The following is a 23,343-nucleotide window of genomic DNA, read 5'->3' as shown; positions in this document are numbered from 1 at the left end:
CAGTACAAACATTATCAGTGGAAACAGGATATCACTTGTTTAGGGATGCCGCTTGGTTTCATCTTTTCCCCCCTCAATTTAGCACTCATTTTTACTTTTATTTTACTCTGTTACACTAAGGACAAAATGATCTGAACATAACCTCTAATCTCTGTTTTATATATAATAGCAAAATTAAGCCCATTAATCAATTAATATTGCTCCACTTTTAGTAAGAAGCGTTAAGTAATTAAATCCATATCCAGTGAACCTACTGCTGCATATTTTAATCCTGTAGACTTGAGACTGTCCTCAAACACAGCACTTTTATATGATATTTATGGAGGAATTCAGTGTTGGTCATACAGCAAGAATGTTATTTCAGTGTAGGAGTCCTTTGACTGGGACTAAACTGGACATGTGCATGGTGTAATAGTGTGTTGGCGGTTCGACAAATCACATGTCTGTTATAGTAAACACTGTAGGCTCAATTATGCTTGAGAGTCTTGGGCTGAGAGTAGGAGTATACAGTGCATAATGTCCAGCGTTGTTGCGTACATGTTGTGTATACTTTTGCCCCATTCCACCAGTGAATGTCCCACTGAAAATACAGAATAGTGTCATCATCATGAACAACAACACTGTAAACACATGGTGTGTGAGGGAGCTATTGAATATCATCATGCCCTCTGAATAATTGATCAGTAGGATGAATCACGTCGGGGTCCTACATCACATTTAAATCTCTCTCTCTCTCTATCTCTCTCTGTCACAAACTCTCTCTCTCTGTACCACTTCACATTGGGAGATCATTCATTAATAGATAAATAAATGTCTCTCTAACCTTTACCATCAAACAGAGCTGTGATCTGTAGTATGCAAATGCAGACACCAAATCATAAATGTACCAAAGTAACACACCCATGCATTACCATACAAATTATAACCCCAAATGTCAGCGCCTGTATTGTAATACTTTATACAGATTGCTAATGGTAACTGAAAATGATTGGCTTCAATAAAAATAAAAATCAGAGCCATTTAAGGCAGGACACTACTGGTGTATAGATGTATATCTGCTGATATTCTTACACAGTTTTCTGTTGATTTTTTACATTTGTAATTGGTACAGTGGAGGAGAAAGCATGTTATAGATATTGCAGTGGATGCAAAAATCTCAGGGTTGAGGGTTCGATTCCTGTTGTGGCCCTGTGTGTGCGAAGTCCAAAGTGTCCGTAGTGTATGAATGGGTGTGTGAATGCATGTGTGATTGTGCCCTGCGATGGAATAGCACCCCATCCAGGGTGACCCGCGCCTTGTGCCCCATGCTCCCTGTGATAGGCTCCAGGTTCCCTGTGACCCAGTAAGGATAAGCGGTACAGATAATAGATTGATGGATAAAATATATTAATTGCTTGTAAGAAATAACAATTGCTTTATTTAATGCAGTACAAGAATGGGAAACAGCTCAGCTAAACTGAATCCCTTCATACATGTTAATGGCTCGGCCAAATCCAAGCTCAACACTGAGCCAAGTGGTGGTCCTCAGCGCCTCAAAATGAAGGTGGAGGAGTTGGAGAGCCAGGTGAAGAAGAAGGATGAAGAACTGAGTGTCCAGCAGCATCAGATCAAACAGCTGGAAGAGCAGCTGGCCCAGAATAACCAAGTCATTGCTGACATCTCAGATGCTTTGAGAACTAAATGTCTCCAGCTCAGCAGTCTACAGGAGGCTCTGAAGAAACAGCGAGATTTGGAACTCATGAATTCACCCACTGAGGCAAGTCAGAGACTCAGCGGCCTGCTGCGAGAGACACTCAACAAGAGAAAAGGAGCCAAAGCTGGGGTTTCTGCAGAACCGTCATCCAGGACGTATGACTCGAGTAGCCTGCCCAAGTTCTACTTTGAGAGTGCACGAGTGTGGAAAGAGCCAAGGTCAGGAATAAAAAACTCTGTACTGCAATGTAATTTATGCAGTCAGGTAGATTTTTCAGTTACATAATGTTGAGGAAAAGTAATTGTCTCATCTTTTATACATGACTAATTAGGATCTGCCATTCAGATGGTAATCTCCATAGAGACCATGTTGAGATAGCACTCATTATATTAAATCATACCGTTTGGGGGTTCATTAACTATTCTGCATGCTGGTCATGACAATTGAAGAACTGGTGCATTTGATAACTGAAAGAAAGGGTCTGAAGTGCTGTCTAATTAGCTTGTCTTGAATAATTTAAAAATAAACCAAAAACATCTGTCAACTCAATTCAGTGCCCAGAGAGCAGTGCTTATCTGTCCTCATTTACTCAAAGACCAAAGACCCAATGTATACAGTATAACACAGATTTAATAGCATGTTCATTTTCAAAATGAAGAAAACACCATTTTTTAGTAATACATGATACAAAATCTGAACTCATTATCTGATGATTTTATGCTTATGACAGTGTGAAGAAGTTCCTAACAGATGCCTTGAATAAGAACCGATATCTGAAGAGGCTGGAAGGACAGCAGCTTAGAGACATGGTTGAGTGCATGTATGAGAAAACATACCAAAAAGGAGAGTATGTCATCAAGCAAGGTGAGGCAGGGAATCACCTGTTTGTGCTGGCAGGTAAGAATCCACGTGGAATTAAACACTGAGATGCACAAATATTAATTCTTTGTCTGGTTAAAATTTGCTGCACCATAAGACCACATCAGAAACATGTTATGGGTGATGCTGACATAAGATGTCATGACAGTTTACATTTCTCTGAATAACAGTGACATGTTTTCACAGTCGCTGTCAGCATTATAATCAGCACTGCCATAATATTTGACGTCATAACAGCTTACATCACTCACATCACAAGCTAATTTGTGTGAGAAATTACTTACTGTTATCACTCACGTCATAGTCTTTCCTCACCAGACTCTTTTAAACATTTTTTAAAAATGAAGACAAACAAATGCACCATGTCATGTTACAGAGAAACCCGGAAAGTCCTGAATTCTTTCCTGTCCCGGAAAACTTAAAGCAAGAGCTTTACCTCTGACTGTTACAAAGTGTTAACACTGGAGACTCCTTCCAAAAATGTTAAACAAACATCTCATCACAGAAAATGTTTACATTTACAGCATTTGGCAGACACCCTTATCCAGAGTTACTTACATTATCTCATTTATACAACTAAGCAGTTGAGGGTTAAGGGCCTTGCTCACAGGCCCAGCAGTGGCAGCGCTGGCCTTTCAATCAGAAGTCCAGCAGCTTAACCACTGCCCCAATGGTAGTTTTTCCAGGTTGCATCTGTTGCTGAAGCAACTGAGAAAGGTCCACTGTCATTATACAGTATGAGAGCGGCCTCTAGAGGTGAAATAAAAACCGTCACTGACAAATTATGTTGTGTTATTTGGAGTGTTTTTTTGGTTCAGTTTGGAGGTATATCTTTTAATGTACTTCAATGTTTATTAATAGTTAATATATAAATATTTATATATTTAAAAAGTACAGCACATTTTCATGGTACATTCAATACTGTTTATTTTTGTAATACAGTTCAGCATTATTTTACTTTGAGTGTTATGTTTTCATTTAGTATCAATTTTAAAATCTAGAATCTATTTAACTTGTACTATGTGTCATACCATTTGTAATAAAACATATGCTAACTAGAGTACAGGATGTGGCTTGAGCTGTTGTGGCAAAAAAAAAACATCATGGCAGCTATCAAAAGATTTATGACATTGCTGTTTCATTCCTTATATTGCAGGATTCTAATATAAATTAGTGTCACTCAATTTTATTTAATTGAGTAATGTAATTTACTATTTAGAGCACAATATGCCTGTTGAGTGACGTTCTTGTTTGTGCTTACAGATGGCAACCTGGATGTCTATCAGAACAATAAACTGCTCACGTCAATCGCAGTATGGACAACATTCGGTGAATTAGCCATTTTATATAACTGCACTCGGACTGCATCCGTTAAAGGTGAAGTAACCGTTTTAAGTTGGGAACACAAGAAAAAGAAAAATGTTTTGAAATAATAAATAATCGCTCTCATTTTATGAGTATGAATACACATGTTAAGAATTTAACATGAAAAAGGGTGGATGATGCAAGTAAACATGTGTTGACGTTGGATAATGGATTTAATTTGTCCTGGGTCCTGGATATGGGAGAATTTAATAAAATAAAATCGCCTGAAAGTTTTCTGTTGTTTAGATTAGCAGTTCATGTGTGTGTTAACTAAACATGGTGACCTCAGACTTGGAGGATATTTAAGGTTTAGACATTGTTAAACTCATCAAATACGAGATCTTAACATGTTTCTTTGTAGCACAAAGCCTTTGGACATCAAAATTGAATTTGTTTTGGCCCAGGCACTTTCTCTAATGTTTTGTAAAATGCATTATAAACTTTAAAGAAACACTGACCTCATGCGAACCTCCTGATTTCTCAAGCTGACACGTCAACCTCAGAAAACGGACGCATCATAACAATATTTGTTAGATAGCCTTGGCTCAAGGAGATTAGCCATTTCTTTGATAATGTAAGCACTTTCTAAAGGCCCTGTTAGATATAGCGGTTGTGCCTTGGTGACTGGTTCACCATATGGTCTCAAGCAGTGAGTTTGAGATTAAGACTAGGGAATACGCTGGCTTTTCCCTTGCATTACCTGCTGTTTTGTTCTTGCAGCGGCCAGTAATGTCAGAACCTGGGTTCTTGACCGGGAGGTCTTTCACAACATCATGCGAATGACTGCTGAGGCAAGACATGAGCAGCACCGCAACTTCCTCAGAAGGTGATAAAGCCAACATATCACTCTGTGTCAGTTATGATATTAAATGAAATGTTTAATGTTTAACACAGCATTGTTGAATTCTTAAATCTGATTGGTCAGAGCTTAAATAAGCTCATTCTAATACATCATAATTTCTACATTCTTACTCTAGGACTTGTATGGCAGGTGCTCCACATAAACAAATTTAAAAAAAAAATGTGTAATTGTTAATATAAAGTTTTTTGTGAGGAGATGATTATTTAGCATTTTTGGAAGGTTAGGGTTTTGTAACAGTCAGAGCTAAAACTGTCACTTTAGGTCTTCTGACCCAGGAGAGTCTTCAGGACTGAGGGCTTTGTGATTTCTTGCTGCATGTTTTTTTTGTCTTATTAACTTCAAGAGAGTAAAAAGAGAGAGGGTGGTGAGAGAATGACAATTTTTCAGTCTTTAATAAATATAAATTGCTATCATTGAAAAATTGCTGTGGTATAAGAGGACTAAAACACTTTGGAACATGCTGTCATTGGAAATTAATCAACATCAGGGGGTTGGTGAAGTGGCCCTCAGTTTCACCGTATATATTATTTTCCAATAACACATGTTTTCTTCCTTACCTAAAAAACCCTAGCTCCATCTAGACATTATTGTCTTCCTAATTATATACACACATACAGTATTACAAAATATTATCTCTGAGTGGCCATAATACAACATTTCAACAACAGAAGGGGTTTCTTCAAGACCACATGACATGCTGGGGTATGCGAAGAAAATAATTTCACTGTGTTGTAATGTATATGTGACCAATAAAGACTCATTATCATTATCATTATAACGTACAAGTACAGCACAATACATTAAATATACAAAATAGTATAGGGAAGCTTCCTTACCTATTTCCTTACATATGACTAATGAGACAAGTAGCAAAATTAATCTAAACTGGGTTTGAGACAATCTCTCTGACTCTAAATACACATTTTATATAGAAAACATGACTGGATTTTGGATCTAAAATGAGTATAATTTAAAAACAAACACAACTGTTCCTTATTCTCCTGATTATAACCATTAGCACATACCTTTTACAAGAAAGATCTGTATCCTGTTTTAAACATGTTTAGTTCCTTTTCATTTATTTGATTGTTTTATTCCAGTGTTTCACTTTTGGCCAACCTTCCTGAAGACAAGCTGACTAAGATTGTTGACTGCCTGGAGGTGGTAAGTAAAACTCTTATGTTTATTCTTTATATTCTCCTGAACACACACAAAAAAATCATCACACCCCCCCATCAATGACCTTTGTGTTGGAGAGTGCAGGCATTACATCTGTCATCTCCTGGGCCGGTAGATTGTTATCATAATTATTTGACATATTGTTGCCATAATTATTTGACTTGGGCCATGTAAAGTGTTCCTGATTTGAAGGTTGAGGGTAGAAACGCGGCACAGTCTGCACTTTGTTAAAGATCTGTTGGACAGCTGATTCAGGCTGCTGAATGATTTGTTTCAAGTCTCTCTGAAGGGGACAAAGAGAACGTTTCTAAAAGGGTGTGGGCTTTGTCAGCTTTGTGTCAAATAACCCCATTCACATTCCCCACCTTGTGAAAATACTTCAAGGACATTCCTCTTGATCATGTGTCCCTGGGTTCGAATGGGAGAATTTTATTATTTAATCATCCTGATGGAATTGATTATATTTCCTCCCGAGGGGCCAGGAAGCAATGTAACTCAATAGTGGTGCAGATGTTTCATACTGTGAAATGCAGATAATATGGAACTCTATCATTAAACAGTGAGGAAAGGAATGTGGTGAGAGGGTCTTGGATTGGACAAATGTTTTGGAGTTCCTGGTGTAAAGAAGTCCTGGGCTCTTTTGGAGAACTTCTTGGATGAAATCGCCGTAGAGCCATGAAAGAAGGACACGTGGATGGATCATGAATAAATTGATAGGAATCATACTGTTGAGAGCACTAGATTTCTGACGTTCAAGAAACTATTACTGGTTTCTAATGTTCAGAAAAAATATGTTAGCAAAATGAATCATGATTGGCGCTGACGTATAGCGTGGAAGCTGTCCAGATTCACCTCAGAGATATGCACCTCTGACTGAGACCATTACGTATTAGGTAATGATGATGTAATTTAGTGTGAATGTGATAGTGTAAACATACATTTATTGTTCCTGGAATAATGTTCCTTTTAACAACTCACTGCCAGGGATGTGAACACTGTCCACTTTAGACTCCTCTCACGTCTGTGACGCTTGAAAATTCCCTCTAGATCACACCAGGCAGCTTCCAGACAGGAAACCTATTGTGTGGGACAGCGTTTTATTTTCAATCTATTATGTAAAATGTTTTTATTTATTTATTTTTTTAAAGTGTTGAATCATTTATTATGTTTAGCTGCAGTTGGCCTCGTAAGCCTGAACATGCACTTGTAGTAATTTGCATGCATACCTAACTAACATTAACTCAGCTAGACATAGCAAGGATAGTTATAAATACAAATTAGTTATTATTTGCAAATAACTTATTTGCCGTTAAATATTTTTATTGTTTAAATGTGTAATGAAGGGTGTGGAGCCTTAATACTGTAAATTAATTAATTGTATGAACTGAAACTTGGGTAGCATTGCCACCTCACAGCTCCAGGTTCCCCTGTTCGATCCTGAACTCGGGTTACTGTCTGTGTGGGTATCCATTGGGTTTTCTTACACCTCCCAAAAACATGGCAGATATGAATGAGTCTGAGTATGTGTGTGTGCGTGCGTGTGCGTGCCCTGAGATGCACTGGCATCCAGGGAGTATTCCCACCTCATGCCCAGTATTCCTGGGATAGGCTCTGGATTCACCACGATTGTGAACAGGATGAAGCTGTTTCTGAAGATAAATGAATGAAATACACAATGTTTTATTTCTCTGGAAAATGGCATGTTTTGGAGGGAATTTGTAAAGGGCTGCAGCTACCTACAAATACAAACTACTAACTAACTACAGCAGCTAAATATTATCAGCAACTTAATACCTTTGATATAAAGTGAAATGCAGAGATCCCTGTCTGGAAGCTGTCTGGAAGCTGTCTGGTATATCTGGAAGAAAGTCTTAGAAGTGGGAAGAGTCTGAGCCACACACTGATGGCTGTGATGATAATGAGTCATTTTCTCTATTCCAAGGATTGTCAACAGGATAGTGAAGGATGGTAAAATTGGTTAAGCTGGGGTATAATTTTAAATATCGTTTTGATTATCTCTATTGCAGGTCATTTAGGCTTCTGTCTCAACTAATCACAGTCTCAACTAATCACAAGATGGAAGCGCAGTGTTGCCTACAGTGGTAAATCATAAGAATATCGCACTGTTTAAGTGGACGGTTTCAGGGTTTCATATTTGTCTCTGAAAAACAGGAATTTCAGAATTTAATAAATTACTGGGTTACTCAGTTTGAATAAATTGTATGTTTAAAATGTCAATTGTCGAAATACTTAGCTCAGTAGTGAAACAAGGAGGAAAAAGTATATAGTGAGAATGCCAGACAACAGCCCTAGACCTCATTTCACTCTGTACTTGCTGAGGTTGACCATAAGTGCATCTGAAGTCTGGATATAAAGTGCATGTGTGTGTGTGTGTGTGTGTGTGTGTGTATATATATATATATATATATATATATATATATATATATATATATATATATATATATATTTAAAATGTGTGTGTTTACTACAAACTTATTTTTATCAGAGATCATTTCAGTATGTATCTCTGAGTGAAAGATTGCATCCTTCCTGTATACTCCTTTGAGAATATCCCTGTAGGAACACGGCGGCACTGACTCGATGGGAAATCAATACCTAAATAAGATCATCTTTGTATTTCCTCATTAGGAGTATTATGACAAAGGCGACTATGTGATCCGGGAGGGAGAAGAAGGAAACACATTCTACATCATTGCCAATGGAAAGGTAAAAGCATCACTGCACACATATTGGATTTAATTCAAGATTCTGGATTATCAGATGTTAGCAGTTTATGTATAATCTCCACCTGACTAGAACTAGTTTTCACCTGTATTTTGGGAAAACTCTTTGGCCAATACCAATATTTCAATCCTCCTTCTCCTGAAATATTAACCCCTCTAGCTGAAATCTGGCTTCTGTACCCAAAAAAGGACCCCTAAGGTGGCTTCTTCTATGGTCACTTTCCCTCAACAACACCATGTTGGGGCCATAGAGGAAATACGTGTCCATTTCTGTGAGAGGTAGAGCATGTTGAGATAAATCAGTAACCTGAAACTGCAGGAGTTAAGAGACAGAGGTCTCCTCTGGGAAGTAACAGGAACTGTTTATCATGAGCTACCCGGTCATGGATCCCCCGGTGGGCCCCCACCATAGCTGCAACTCCGACTGCAATGGGGAAGACAGATGTTTTTTTCTCAGAGCGATTTAAGTGCCGGAAATGATGCTTCTCGTCAGCCTGTCGCCACCCTGTCCAAGACGGCGTGTTGGGAATAAGCCCATTAGTGTTAGCCACCAAAAATCTGCCTATTAGGTCAAGAGGGTCAGCTGTGGATCACTTTACAAGCGGAATTGTGTGTCCACTCATGGATTGAGAGGAGAGACCCGGAAGTTCAATTGCTTTGGAATAAATCTGATATATAATTTCAAAGAAGTTGGTTAATAACTGGATGATCCCTGTTTTTGTGTTGTGACAATGTTTTGAACATTGGATTCAAAAAGAAATAATGCATATTAGGTTATGATCTACAGCTTTTTAGTTCTCATCCACAGGTTCTTAGGTCATATATTGGTAGAACAGTGTTCCACTGTCATTCATTAATTAGTATTAATGGATCACTATCCATCACTTATGTGTGGTGAATCACCATAAATAATGGACTAAGCAAAATGTGCTCCATATATCATATTTAATGTGTTTCTGCTCAGATTAAAGTAACCCAAAGCACTAAGGATCACGAGGAGCCCCAGGTCATCAATACTTTACAGAAAGGTGATTACTTTGGAGAAAAGGCCCTCATTAGGTAACCTTTTTCTCTTTATAATCTTATTCCACACATAACTTTCAGATATTAGCTGCTGATAGCAGTTTGCATTCATAATTAATGATTAATGTTTAATTAAAGTGATTCTTCCTTCCAGTAAAGCCTGAATAAGATTTCAAACAGCCCTCGGGTTACATTAGAGTTACAGACATGATGTAATTTTCCTCCTTTTTGCAGTGATGACGTCAGGTCAGCTAATATCATAGCAGATGAGGATGGTGTTGAATGCCTCGTCATTGACAGGGAGTAAGAACACACAGCCCTTTTCCCTATTGCTAATGCGGAGGTTGACATTGTTCGTTAATAACTCGCTAATTTTCTCTTCCCAGAACATTCACTCAAACTGTTGGCACCTTTGATGAACTTAAGAAATATCTTCAAGGCTATGTTGAGACTTTAGCCCGTGATGACAAGAAGAGAAATGCAAAGTGAGTATACAGTCATGGGAAAACATAAGTACACCCCATGGAAAGTATTGTTTTTTTTTTTTTTGGAAATATTTGGACAAGTAAACATTTGATAATCTTTGAAACAGTGCTAAAGTGATAAAGGTGATACACTCTATCAAATGATACATAAAATTGACATTTTGTAGTAATTTTCACAATTTACATTAAGCAAAAAACAGATCAGTAACATAGAAAAAGTAATTACACCCCTACATTCATCACACCTTCAAATCCTGCTTAAGGAGTGCAGGTGGAACCTGTCTTATTTATACCCCTCTCACATCTAGTGTCTGGTGTCCCCTTTGTTATTGAGGTGTGTGGTGTCATCATACCAAGATCTAAAGAGTTCTGTATCACCTTCAGAAAAAAGGTTGTGGATGCCTATAATCTGGCAAGGGATTTAAAAGGATAGGAACATAATCTACAAATGGTGCAGATTTCAACGACTGCAAATTTGTCCAGGACTAGCCGTCCAGCAAATATAGCCAAGAGCAGACCGTCTGACGCAAAAAGAAGTCTTCAAGAACCCTAAAATTTCATGACAGGATCTGCTAGCAAGTCTTGCAACTGTTGGTGTCAAAGTGCATGCTTCTACAATCCTAAAAAGATTGCAGAAATTTGACTTGCATGGGAGGCATGCCAGGAAAAAGCCTTTGCAAGGCTATCTACCTCCTTCCACATACATGAACCTAAAGACACCCGTGATTGACTGTGTCTGTTAGAGGAGCGAGAGCATGGCATCCCTCCCAAACAGAGAGCAAGGCCAGTTTTGCTCTGTGGGACTCCTAGCCATGGATGGCTGTGTCATCGTCAGGATTCGAACTTGTGCTCTCCGGACGATATCTCAAATACTTTTCTGTTGCACCAGAATGTTATACTTTGATCAAGTTTTTGGATAGCTGCATGCTATAGTAAAACATACGTTAGCCTAATCAGTCCAGTTTGTAATCAGATACTGACTCTCAAAATGCCCAAGATAAACCTATGCAAATAAGTTTTTAAATGTATTTTCACTTTTGGTGGAACTTTAAATGCTGTAATTTTACATCTGTTTGAGATGCATGCAAAAGAGAAACATATTTCAGTTTCTGAAAGTTTTCAGATTTAACTATAAACAGTAGAAAATGTGAAAAAAAAAATATCACCATGTAAAAGGGTTTTCCCAGGCTGCCACACAAATACATACAGAACAGCATCAATTTATATTTGCTCTCAGAGAAATATTACTCATTGATAGGTTTTGTGTTGTTTCATTTATGCAGGAGGTCAAGAAGCAGTACTCCCAGCTCTCCTTTATCCAGTGATCAGGTGCAGCTAAAAGAGAAAGACTTTACTTCCTCTCTTTCCTTCAGGAACCTGGAGATCATCACTACTCTAGGAGTAGGGGGCTTTGGTAGGGTTGAACTGGTGAGCAGTTGTGTTTCATATTAATACTGACTGTTTGGCATAATTCCAGTGGATAAGCTGGTCTAAAATGACCCCAGGTGGGAATGAGTGTGTGAATACCCAGGGTGTATTCCTGGCATATGCCCAGTGTTCCCGTGTTTATAGTCATGATTTTGATTTAGGTTTAAATGATAAAGTAGTATGAAAACATTATAGAAAGACAGTTCATTGACGTGTATTTGAGCACTGTGTACGTCTTCCACTAGGTTAAAGTCAAGAATGAAAATATGACCTTTGCACTGAAGTGTATTAAGAAGCGTCACATTGTGGACAACAGACAGGAAGAACACATTCACTCAGAGAGGAGAATCCTGAGTGAGACCTGCTCCCCTTTTATTGTCAAGTATGTTAAAGTAGACTTACAATATATCATGCTTGCTCATTAATATTTAAAGAAAGGAGCCTTGAACATAAGTGCTCTCAGCAGTTATGTGTGTTCAACCGCATGTATGCAGAGAAGCATTAGTTAATAATGTACAGATTTCGTGAATGATTATAATACAGTTTGGTCCAAACTGGTAGTGGTTTTAAATAAGATTGTTTATATTTTGGGAAATAGCACCAATTAAATTGGTGAGACCAATTATGAACTCAAGTGTTGAGGTTGAGGTGAATTCTCTTTAATATCTGTATACCATGTTGATATTTCTGTAAAGCTGCTTTGAGACAATGTCTATTGTAAAAAGCGCTATACAAATAAAATTGAATTGAATTGAATTGAATTCAGTTGAATTCACAGACGATGCTCACAGTGCTTTTTCTAAGTTTTGTCCCCAGTGTTTCCTGGTGTTTCTGTAGGGCATAGTGATAGGCTTCATATTCAGTAATAAATAGCCCAAACTTCTGGTTTAGAATATTCAGTGCACTAAATACAGATACAGATATAGATAGTGGCAGTGTGCTGTAGCACTCTAATGTATAATATTCAGGGACAGTCATTCTGACAGTGCTAATAGAACTACATTTAGACCCTGTTTTGCTAAAATCCTAAATAATGCATGTGTACAAATGCGATAAATTGCACACACAAATAGTGAGAATGTTTTGAATGATTTACAAATAATAATTGTGAGAATTATGCCCAAAGCATGTATAATATGTAACAATATACATAAACAATATGTAAATAAACAATATGTAAATTAGGTTGTTGCATTAAGAATTTGTTCTTGATAGCTGCAACAAGTTCTCTAAGTGTTCTCTGTTCTCTAAGTGACTCCTTAAAGAGAACTAAATGTCAAAAATGGCACATGCTCACAATTCACTATAACACTATAACAAAGGCAGCTAAAGGCAGTTTTGAGCATGGCAGAAAGCTGTTCCACACACAACAGTTTAAAATAAAATAAGTTTCACAGCTCTGTTTAAATGCTGTTGTTATTGCTAGAGTGAACATGAAACAAATCAATGGTGTTGGACCTCCACAAATATAATACTTGCCTTTTGGTGATACTAGTTTGCATATTCATTAAAAAAAACATGCAAAACTGGACAATGTGCTATTTTGCTCATGTGATTATCGTACTTGAAATGTTTTTGCATCCCTAAGCATTTAGTATATTGAGAGCTCAGTTTTTTTCCCATGATAAACAGAAATTAAAATGTTTCAAATAAAAATAGAACTGTGAGCATGCTGGAGATTTTTATGCCTATTTGTATAGATATTTAAAAAAAAATTCACAATGGGATTCAAATTTTTATGATTTTTGTTCCCCCCCCTAGAATGTACCGTACATTTAGGGACAATAAGTTTGTATACATGTTGCTGGAGGCATGTCTGGGTGGAGAGGTCTGGAGTCTGCTGAGAGACAGGTTAGCTTGAATATAACTAACCAATGTAAAGATCTTTCACGTTTTCACTCTTACTGACTTCTTATATCACTGATATTTTCAGGGGAAGCTTTGATGAGAACACTGCCAAGTTCTGTGTGGGTTGTGTTACTGAAGCTTTTGAGTACCTACACAAAAAAGGAATAATTTACAGGGACCTAAAACCTGAGAACCTCATGTTGGACTCAGATGGATATGTAAAACTGGTAGGCAAAGTTGCTGATATTTTTGAGTTGATGTGTGGTTGGAACACTGCATGGTTCACTCTGGTCAATTTTCTCTTTCAGGTTGACTTTGGTTTTGCGAAGAAGATCAGGTGTGGCCAGAAGACATGGACGTTCTGCGGGACTCCTGAGTATGTCGCACCTGAGATCATTCTGAATAAAGGCCATGGCCTCAGTGTGGACTTTTGGTCTCTGGGAATCCTAATCTTTGAACTCCTGACTGGAAGGTTTGTATCAACCAAATATCCCATTGGCTTCTTTATTAATGACAGAAAATGAGATTATCTGCTTTGAAGAGCCACATAACTTGTTTAGGTGTTATTAAGTTACCAAGTAGCCGAGCCAAAAAGAAAAGATTCTCCTGTCTGAGATTTTTTATTTTTTTTTAAATTTGAAAACGGAATTGTCCTTTTATTTTTAAGTGACCAAAATAGTCACATATAACAAACAAATCATCCATTTTTAGAAAGAATATAAATTCTTACAAAATTATTTTTATTCGTGAAAATGAGGAAAAAATAAAGAATACAAGCAAATCAATCATTTTGAGCTAATCATATGCCTATAGTTTTACTTTAACACACATTTTTCAAACATAAAAGCTTAAGGTGTGCTATTTTATATAACCGTTTCAAAATGATCAAACCTCTCCCTCTCATAGCCCTCCCTTCACTGGCTCAGATCAGATGATAACGTACACTTTCATTCTGAAAGGCATGGAGAAGATGGACTTCCCAAAGAAGATCACAAAAAGGCCTGGTGATCTCATTCGAAAGCTCTGCAAGTAAGATCTCAAAGTCCCAAGGCAATATTTCTCATACTGCATACCTGCCTGTCCTACTGGGCGCAACAGAAAAGCGTTCACCCTATTGGGGAGATTGGGAGATCATAAGTTTGTAGCCAGTGATCCCACAACCATCCGGGAATCCAAGAGAGCAAAACTTGCCATGCTGTCTGGGTGGAGGGATGGTATAATCTCTCTTCCCTATCAATCAGAGACATACTAATCATTCAATGGCCCGTGTGAGCTCAAGTATGCCAAAGAGGGCAAAGAGTGTATTACATTGACCTATAACAACTAGCTAGTTGATGGGAATTGGCAAATGACCACATTGAGAGAAAAATGGGCTTAAAAAGGAATTGTTTGACTGTAGTTACTAAATAAGTCATAGTTTTTTCAAAGGTTACAAAGTTTTCTGTTCTCAAGTCCATCATTACTATAAAAAAAAGAAGAGTGTAATAAATAAACAAGACTATTTACCATTTTGTTTTTCCCTTGTAGACAAAATCCTTCGGAGCGTCTTGGGAATATGAAGAATGGAATAACAGATATCAAGAAGCACAGGTGAAGGAAAACACATAGACCCACTGACAGGTGGATGTTGAACAGTGTGTTTATTGTGGAGTTTTGGAAGACTGTGCTTTACTTCCTGACCTCTCCAGTCAGTCTTGATTTAGACTGTAATTAAAGAGGCTGGGGTCAAAAGGAAAACTGAGATCTGTTGCTCATTTGTAGTTCCTCTAGCTTGAGCATTTTCAGTCTTAATCAAATGTTTGTATTTCCATGTTGGTCAAAATGAGCGTTCAACTTTACGGTCACAAATGCTAAGATAGCAGTGAGTTAAATATGACCTGTCATTGCTCTTAAAGCAAATTTTTAAATTACACATGTGACTATTTCTATTTTTCTCTGTAACACAGTGAACTTATATGAGAGCTAGTATGTGACTTTATGAATATAAACCAGTTTTCATTGTGAAGTATTTTTTTTAATAGATAACAAAGTAGACAAGTGTCTTCTTTGTTCTGTTATTTTTGTAAACTCAAGGTGATTTCTAATCCAATTGCCGCATAAAGTCGAGCAGATGGATCTTGATCTCTGTGGCAATCTGCGGCATGATCTGATTTGCCACACACAGCCCCAGGCGCAGTGGATGGTCCGCTAATAGTCAAGAAAAATATCTTTTCTTCCCCTCTCAGTTCAGACAGGATCCTGGACAGACATTCACATATTTCATTATGCGTTGTTTGTTATTATAAACACTAACTCTGCATGCAATCAGTGTTGCTTATGTCATGTTGAGGACAGGTTGTGAAATGTAATGTGGTATTAATATATGCTTTGTTTATTTGCTGTGTAGGTGGTTTACTGGCTTCAGCTGGAGTGGACTGAAAGAGAGGAGTTTGTCATCACCGCTGAAAAGAGAGGTAAGAGAAGATAAGGCTCGCTGACTACAGGGACATGGTTGAGCTTGTGTTGTTTAGATCCTTAAGCTTATGATCAGAAGAGCAGAGAATATCCAAATGACTCGGCTTATCTCTTTTGATTTTACAGCAAAACAACTGAACATATTGAACTATCCTGCAGATCTTACCTTTGTTTTCATCTTTAGCAATCTTAAGTGACTTCTGAGCTGTAGTCATTTACTACTTTTATCACAGGAGAAACAACACCACAGCTATGTTTATGACATTGTTCATTGATAAAAAAAAAACAACAACAAACACTGAACACTGTAATTCCATATTTGGATAAAATCTATTCACACATACTAACTGTACACCTCTACCAACATGATAGATCATGGCTGGTTCTTCAAATCGGGCCCTTGAGGTCCACTGTGAGGACTTTTTTTTTTTTTTTTTTTTTTTAAATTGCACTCTGTCACCCCATAAAAAAATAAGACAAGTCTCAAACTGAAAATGGTCTGCATGCACTCTGTACTTAGCTAGGTACCCCTAGTCCAGTCTAAAAATTAAGACTGAGACTCAAACCCTTCCCAATATAAATAGACCCAAATAGTGGAACTGTGAGCAATCTTGAGCATTACATTTGGACTTAAGTTCTAAGTCTAAGGAACATGAATGTGCAAAATGTTTATACATGTACATATACCTTGTAATGTGCTCTAGAGATCAGTCTTTGTTCCAAGGAGCTAAGACCAGCCGAGGTATTAAGGTTTCCCTAAACAGCTGTATAACTAATATTTGTTGTGTACACAAAGATGGCCAACATAGTTAAACAAAGTAAAAAAAAAAACTAAACAAAAAAAAAAAACCTGGCGATTTTACAATGCAAATACATAAGTGGTAATCACAAAAAATTAGGAACATTAAACATTAACAGTCGAGCAACCTGCAATAAGCCACTCAAGGTGGAATGACCCAGTGCTGACACTGAAAACTCCTTCCAAAAATGCTAAATAAATATCTCCTCACATGTTTCTAATCTGTTTCTGTGGAGTGTCCATCGTACAAGTCCCTGTGTTACTATAGAAATAGTAATGTATTAGAACAAGTGCATTAAGACAAACCTCACAGCTGGAACTATTGTCAGATCTGCTATTATAGAAAATGAATCAACATCTGACAAATCAGAATCGAGAATTCAACATTGGTATGATAATATGATTTATGGTATCTATTAAAGAAACTGAGCCAAATTGATTATGTTTTAAATGATAAAATGTGTCATTCTGACCTGAACATGACCTAAAGAGGGACATTTCAAAGAGACATAACTCTTAATCTTGCTCTTTTCTAGCTGAAAGGACCAACAGACCACAGCTACTTTGACAACTATCCACCTGAAGATGAAATTCCTCCTGATGAACTTTCTGGATGGGACATAGACTTTTAACAACCTCTCCTTCCCCTCCTTTACATACCTCAGTGTGAACAAGGTCAAAACTCCTACATCATCCTTTTTCCCCAACCACAAAGCCAGCAGAAACCCAGAGTATGGCACAACATTCTCTGACAAAGCACAGCCTTGAGTGTGGGCCATATTTGTGCTGGAGTAGGTGGCAGAGTGGAGGAGGAAGAACCAGCTGGGAATGTGGCATTCGAAAAGAACTAGGCCAGTGTTATTTGGACGATGATGTTAGTAACCCTGTTCAGTGTTATTAAGTAATTTTATCCTGTTTATCTGCCCGTTTACGGAGATGGGCCGATCGTAACTGCTGGGTAAAGTACACCACAGAGTTCTCCGAAGAACATTGCCCAAGAGGTTTTATTGTGTTTAAATTGCAGACTTTGAACAGCAAAGAAAATGATGTGAAACCAGAAGAAATATTTACCTTTTTTTGACCTGGAGAACCAAGAAGGTGAGATGTGGCTGCTTTTGGAAGCAGCGATGAGCCAAGTGCTGAACTTGTGAACTCACAAACCGAATGTGGGTGTGAATTCCAGTGATGTGGCTTCAAACTCAGACCACAGAAGATGAGCTCAGCTGCTGGTTTTTTTTTTTTGTCATTTGAATGGACTTATAACCGCTGAGAAACTGTGTGTAGAGCCTGGAAGGTGCTATTTCAGTTTCACCTTGCCCTTGCACTTGAGCCAAACCCACATTCTAATAAGCTTTGTGCACATCTGTAAATGTTCTTAGATTCACATGTCAGTTAATATTAGGACATACTGTAATGAGGTTGTCTGGTTTATATTTTGTCTTGATATATAGTTCTCAGTATTACTTAATTGACTGATAAAATTCATAATAAAAAATAAATCAGATCAGTGGAACATAGAACTTTATTGATGGACTGTCCAAAAGAAGGCGAACAGAAACAAACTTTCAGTCAGTAACTACAAACGCATTTACATTTTTCATGTGAAGGCTTTCCTTGTCCGGAAAGAAAAACTGACAAGATATGCAACATACAGAAAATAAATAAATGCATTTCAAGCTCATTTCCATATACAAATATAATTTCTTATGAAGCTTATTATACAAGCACAACCTTACACCTAAATCATTTACACAATAGATTACATAGTATACTATAGGAAGCCTTTCTGTAAAAATATATTATACAAATATTGAAGGAGTGCTCTGTTTTTTGCTATTTTTGTGTTATATATTAAGGTAATTGCTCACTTTTACATATATTTTTCTTTAATCTGTATATGTTGCATGTGTACAAAATGTCAAACCTGAAAATACACATTTATTAACATGCATTAGAAAAGAGGCTAGCGTTAGTTCGGTGTAAATATAAGAAGTCGAAGGAAAGGAACAAAATGATTGAACAAATATTTTGTCACATTTATAGACAAATACAAAATGAACTGAAACCTCATTTTAAACAGATGTAAAATACTTTTTTGGAAGGCACTTTTGAGAACCATATCATATGTACAAATACATAGGCCTGGATATATTTTCATATGCTTTATCATTAGTATACTTCTTTATTGGTGACTTGGCATATTGAAGTTTATTCCACATTTTCAAGGAAAACTTAGTGACCTTTATTTGCTCAATCTGTAAATAAGGATCTCCAAAAATGTCCTGAAAACATGTCTTGGCACGAAGTTTACAATAATAGTGACAGACAGAGGTTTGCTTGTAAGCATTTTCTGAAACTTGGGTAAATTGCAACTCCTTGATAAATCAATGTATTCTGAGCCAAAATAGTGGTTTTGTGGTATTTACAGAAAAAAGCACGATAACATTAATGGTCCCATGTTATTACACAATATGAAGTCAACAAGGGCACTTGGTCAGTAAGTACACTGTAGCTCAGACTGAGATCAGACTGAAAGGAAGCTACATGCGGCCTCTGATTGTGGTCTGTGCGCAAACTCTATCAATAAAAACAAATATTGCTTTATTTATTTAATTTATTTATCATGCTAAGTTATGTCTTTAAGGTACTTTGTTGAACAGTCTACAGCAAATGGTGCTTGTGAGTAGCGTACTAAATCACTCATTTACAATGCTGCTGATAAATGCATCAACATACTGAGTTCAGAAACAAAATATTTTGGCATTAAAATATATCTCTTTTATATAGCAGCAATAGATAAGAATGTTAAGAGTAAATTGATTATACGTATAGTAAATGTGACATAATAGTAACAGCTTAATAGTGAAAGAAAGAAAAAAACTGTACAAATTCATATTTTCGTTCATCACTACATCCTCAACACACAAAAATCTACACATCCAAAGAGAACAGAAGAAAGAAAAAAAAAAAGAAAAGAAGTCTCTTCAAAAGTTCATAACAGCCATGTCATAGAATGACTCCATGTTCGATCGGGTGGGGGATTTTGCAAAATTTGCGGTTTCCTTCCAGACAGTTCATTCAGACTTGAAGCTTAACAAATAGCAGTTGTCCTTAGGAATAGAACGGATTCATCTTCATGTAGCTACAGGGATGTAGTCTCTCATCCAGTGCAAAATGGGAATGGGATAAACAGGAAGATCAGGCAGAGTCTGGGGTGTGAAAGAATCAACCGAGACATTATCGGCAGGCGCATGAGTCGACTGTCATGTTTGGGTAGACCTTCAGGACCACGTTCTTGTCTTCATCAAAGAAGAGGATACTGAGTGAGGACATCTTCTCAGGGACACAGCAGGGCTCTGGAATGCCAGGGACAACCCCGACTGCTCGGACGATGCTCTGGATGGTGGCGTGGTTGGAAGGTTTCAGTGACTGGAATAAAAGTTAGAGACATTTAGTTACAGACATCTACATGAACATCCTTGCCCACATGGCTGTCAGTAGCTAGTGTGAACAAGGTGGCATGTTCAGTCAGTATAATGTTAACCTCACTGGGTTCTGATTATTCATAAATTCAGAAAATTAGCAGCATGTTGCATTTCAGTAACTGAATCACCACTAAACACTATTTGACAATAATTTTGTACTAATCGATGGGAAGTTTCATACATTTTATTACAGATTTCCTGAAAGTATGAAATGCACAATTAACAGCTGAAATATTCGAGTGCTGCGTGGTGGTGAAATGGATGACCGGCTCAGACAACTAAGAAGGCATAAAAGAGGATTTTAAAAATCCCAGAGTTACTGGTTTCCAACACACCAACATTGTTCATAGAAGCTTTTCAGTTGTTAAAGAACCTCCTCAGTCCCTATTTTTGCATAATTTATAATAATATACCTCATGATGACTCATACAAATGTACAGTAAACTGCCTCATACAAATGGTTTTTGGAGCATTTCTCTAAGTTAATAGTTCTAAACAATACCACAGATACAAATAATAACTGTGTCTGTACATTGAAGTGTTCCTGTACAGATTGCTCTTATGTATCAGGGTATGTTTGTTATGTGGCTGGAAATGACCACATCCTACCACTGGATGGAGCTGACTATCCATTTCAGCATATATGTGGCCCTGCTTTGTGTAAACAAGTTTTACATACCAGAAACAATTCTTGGTACACTGGAGGTTATGATCTCATAAGATTCATTTTTAAATAGCAATTGTTCAGAACATTGTTTCCACTTTTATTTTCTCCCAAAATAAATAGAGAACATAATTTAAGTCTGTATAAAATGATGTGATTCACACGTAAAGAAATGTACCTTTGGCATTGGAAACTGACAGGATCCTGAGCAGTAATAGGCATCAAAAGACTTTGGAGAGATAATCCATTCACTCCAGCCAATATCTGCGAAGTCCACCTTCAGATATCTGCGAGCGCAGTTCTTTGGCTCATTCCATTGCTTCTTCCGTGCTTTCTTGATGGTCTGCTCATCAAACTGCAGAAGTGGGTTTTTGTCTCTTGGGTTCTTGCGAGGTTTCTTGCGCGAGCGCTTGGCTGCCTTGTTCTCAACAGGGTCATATGGGCTAGTCTCATCCCAGGTGTGGATCTCATAAGGGTACTCGGGACCCGGGAGCTCGTTGTTCTGCAGTGGTAGAAGGATATTGGCAGAGCGCTTTGTCCTGTGTGGTAAAGTACTACTGTGGTTGTGTAGTCTGAGTTTCTGAAGTCCAGGCACTAAGCTCCCTTTGTGTCGCTGGAGAGTGGACACCACACTTTCAGGCTCGGAGATGGCCGAGTCGTTGGCGTAAACCAGAATGTACGGTGAATGATCAGACAAGAGATTCTTCCATGGTTGTTGTCCCTGTGAATCGATGGAGATGCCAATGAGAAGCTCATCATAATTTTTTGCTTCATTGACTACACGAGTGATGTCTCTCCACTGCCAAGATATGAAGTCTCTGTACATTGTGGAGACATTAACGAGGAAGCGTCCGAAGGTTCTGGTGCTTTCGTTCACAGAGGCGAAGCTCCAGATGTTGAGGTGAATGTGACCGTGCCGCCTGAGGCCATGACGAGCACAGGTTTTGGACTTTAAGCATCTTTGGCTGCTGTTCTGGAAGTCTCCGATATAATAGTGCAGCGTTGCTGAGAGAACATCCTCCGAATTGGTTAGGGATGTTAGATTGAAGATCTGAAGCTGCTTGTTGTCGATGGTACCTGGATAGAGACAGAGAGTTATTCAATTTGTTATCTGACAATTATCCAAGTTATTTATTATGTGCTTTTATATTGTTTTAGGTCTAAAGATTTTGGCTTTATTGTCAAAAAACGTTCAGCTCTGGCTGATGCTTTTTCACTTCTACATCATTGACATCCCTGTGTATAAGGACAGCATGTTTTCACATCTGTAATTGTACACAGTATGGTAGGACTAATAACAGCCAGATCCTCACTACACACCAAGGTCAGAAGTGAAACCTAGTTCATTCCTCATGTTATGAGTATCATCATTAGATTTATACTGTCATGGCTTACTATTTAGCACGACACCAGTAAGAGATTTGAACATAGCCTCTAAGAACAGACACTTTCTTCAGCTGACACGTGCGCACGAATTTTACACCCTTTAATTAGCAGAGAAGCACAGTGCACGCAGAATTTGACGTCAGACGAGGGAGACACCACTGCAATTAAGACCACAAGCACTTCAGCTTACTAAATCGGTCTTCTTTACACCATTTAATCGATTCAACAAGAGGACAGGGGGAAAAAAGCGCTGAATATTTGACTGCAAAGCGTTCGAGTACAGCAGGTGGATTTCCACAAACAGCGCTCGCGCAGACCTAAATAAACGGTTGGTCTAATATCTGCTGTACTCACATGGATTAATCACAATTAGACTCGGTCATGCATGCAAACATCTCTTTGTTAAAAAAAACAAAAAAAACAAAAAACAATAATAATAATAATAAAAGAATGCAGTAGGCACATACCCGGATGCGCTTTAAAGCTGCGCACCGTGTTGCCGTCACGGAGCGGAGAGCTCGCGCTCGTGTATTTGCTGTAGAGCATCTGCATGTGCTCAGACACTGTATCCTGCACGGACTTCTCCAACTGATACGTGTCCACTTTGTGTCCAAAATTAGTGTCCTTCGTTAGTCTAGCGAAGTGATCTTTCAGCATGGCACAATATCCACAACACACGCAGCTCCATCCCAGAAGGAGAACCAGCAGGCGATCCATGGCGCCAAGGAAAGAAAGCTTTATTAGAACACGCTATGCTGTTCAAGGGCACTGAACTCTCCTGCAAGATATCATCACACGAGCGAAAAAGAAAAGCCCGAAGCTGTAGTGTGATGGTGGGGATGAAGAAAGTGTGTGAGAAGTGTGTCGAGTGTGGTGCGTGTGGTGCGCGCTCTCGGGGTTTTGTGCGTGGACGCTGCGCTGCTGGAACGACAGCCAATCGCATCCGCGCTCTGCTCTCATATGAGCGCCAAGCGGAACGGGCTGCAGATTTATAGGGCTTAGGGGAGAACCCTGAGGTACTTCACCTTAGATTTAGCCACAGGACAGCT

The 23,343-nt window shown here is 38.1% G+C and overlaps 2 protein-coding genes across 2 annotated transcripts; one reads left to right on the top strand and one right to left on the bottom strand.

Annotated features, from left to right (window-relative positions):
- The first annotated feature begins 330 nt into the window (after positions 1 to 330).
- On the top strand, positions 331 to 17,391 carry prkg2 (protein kinase cGMP-dependent 2). The gene is made up of 18 exons (XM_053654056.1): positions 331 to 1,911; positions 2,424 to 2,590; positions 3,836 to 3,949; positions 4,658 to 4,763; positions 5,900 to 5,963; positions 8,628 to 8,705; positions 9,687 to 9,781; positions 9,980 to 10,048; positions 10,132 to 10,230; positions 11,514 to 11,658; positions 11,904 to 12,040; positions 13,420 to 13,509; positions 13,592 to 13,733; positions 13,815 to 13,978; positions 14,413 to 14,535; positions 15,034 to 15,096; positions 15,893 to 15,959; positions 17,296 to 17,391. The coding sequence occupies exons 1-18, from the start codon at positions 1,436 to 1,438 to the stop codon at positions 17,389 to 17,391; spliced, it is 2,295 nt and encodes a 764-aa protein (XP_053510031.1). The 5' UTR covers positions 331 to 1,435.
- Positions 17,392 to 18,061: 670 nt separating this feature from the next.
- bmp3 (bone morphogenetic protein 3) lies at positions 18,062 to 23,253 on the bottom strand. The gene is made up of 3 exons (XM_053654054.1): positions 22,762 to 23,253; positions 21,087 to 21,985; positions 18,062 to 20,188 (listed from the first exon to the last, which is right to left on the bottom strand). The coding sequence occupies exons 1-3, from the start codon at positions 23,009 to 23,011 to the stop codon at positions 19,997 to 19,999; spliced, it is 1,341 nt and encodes a 446-aa protein (XP_053510029.1). The 5' UTR covers positions 23,012 to 23,253; the 3' UTR covers positions 18,062 to 19,996.
- Positions 23,254 to 23,343: the final 90 nt, after the last annotated feature.

Source organism: Ictalurus furcatus, chromosome 22, assembly GCF_023375685.1.
Source record: "Ictalurus furcatus strain D&B chromosome 22, Billie_1.0, whole genome shotgun sequence".
NCBI classification, from domain to species: Eukaryota; Metazoa; Chordata; class Actinopteri; order Siluriformes; family Ictaluridae; genus Ictalurus; species Ictalurus furcatus.
Note: the sequence above shows the minus strand (reverse complement) of the source record. Positions and strands in the feature narration are given on the sequence as shown.

What these genes read in the sequence shown, in the direction of transcription:
- bmp3 (XM_053654054.1), bottom strand. Translation starts at nt 23,011, where the DNA reads ATGGATCGCCTGCTGGTTCTCCTTCTGGGATGGAGCTGCGTGTGTTGT. An exon ending in CAGCTTTAAAGCGCATCCGG is followed by an intron (nt 21,986 to 22,761) that starts GTATGTGCCTAC and finishes GTCTCTATCCAG; the next exon opens with GTACCATCGACAACAAGCAG. An exon ending in GTCAGTTTCCAATGCCAAAG is followed by an intron (nt 20,189 to 21,086) that starts GTACATTTCTTT and finishes CTTTTATTCCAG; the next exon opens with TCACTGAAACCTTCCAACCA.
- prkg2 (XM_053654056.1), top strand. Translation starts at nt 1,436, where the DNA reads ATGGGAAACAGCTCAGCTAAACTGAATCCCTTCATACATGTTAATGGC. An exon ending in GACAAGAAGAGAAATGCAAA is followed by an intron (nt 10,231 to 11,513) that starts GTGAGTATACAG and finishes TCATTTATGCAG; the next exon opens with GAGGTCAAGAAGCAGTACTC. An exon ending in ACAGATATCAAGAAGCACAG is followed by an intron (nt 15,097 to 15,892) that starts GTGAAGGAAAAC and finishes TTTGCTGTGTAG; the next exon opens with GTGGTTTACTGGCTTCAGCT.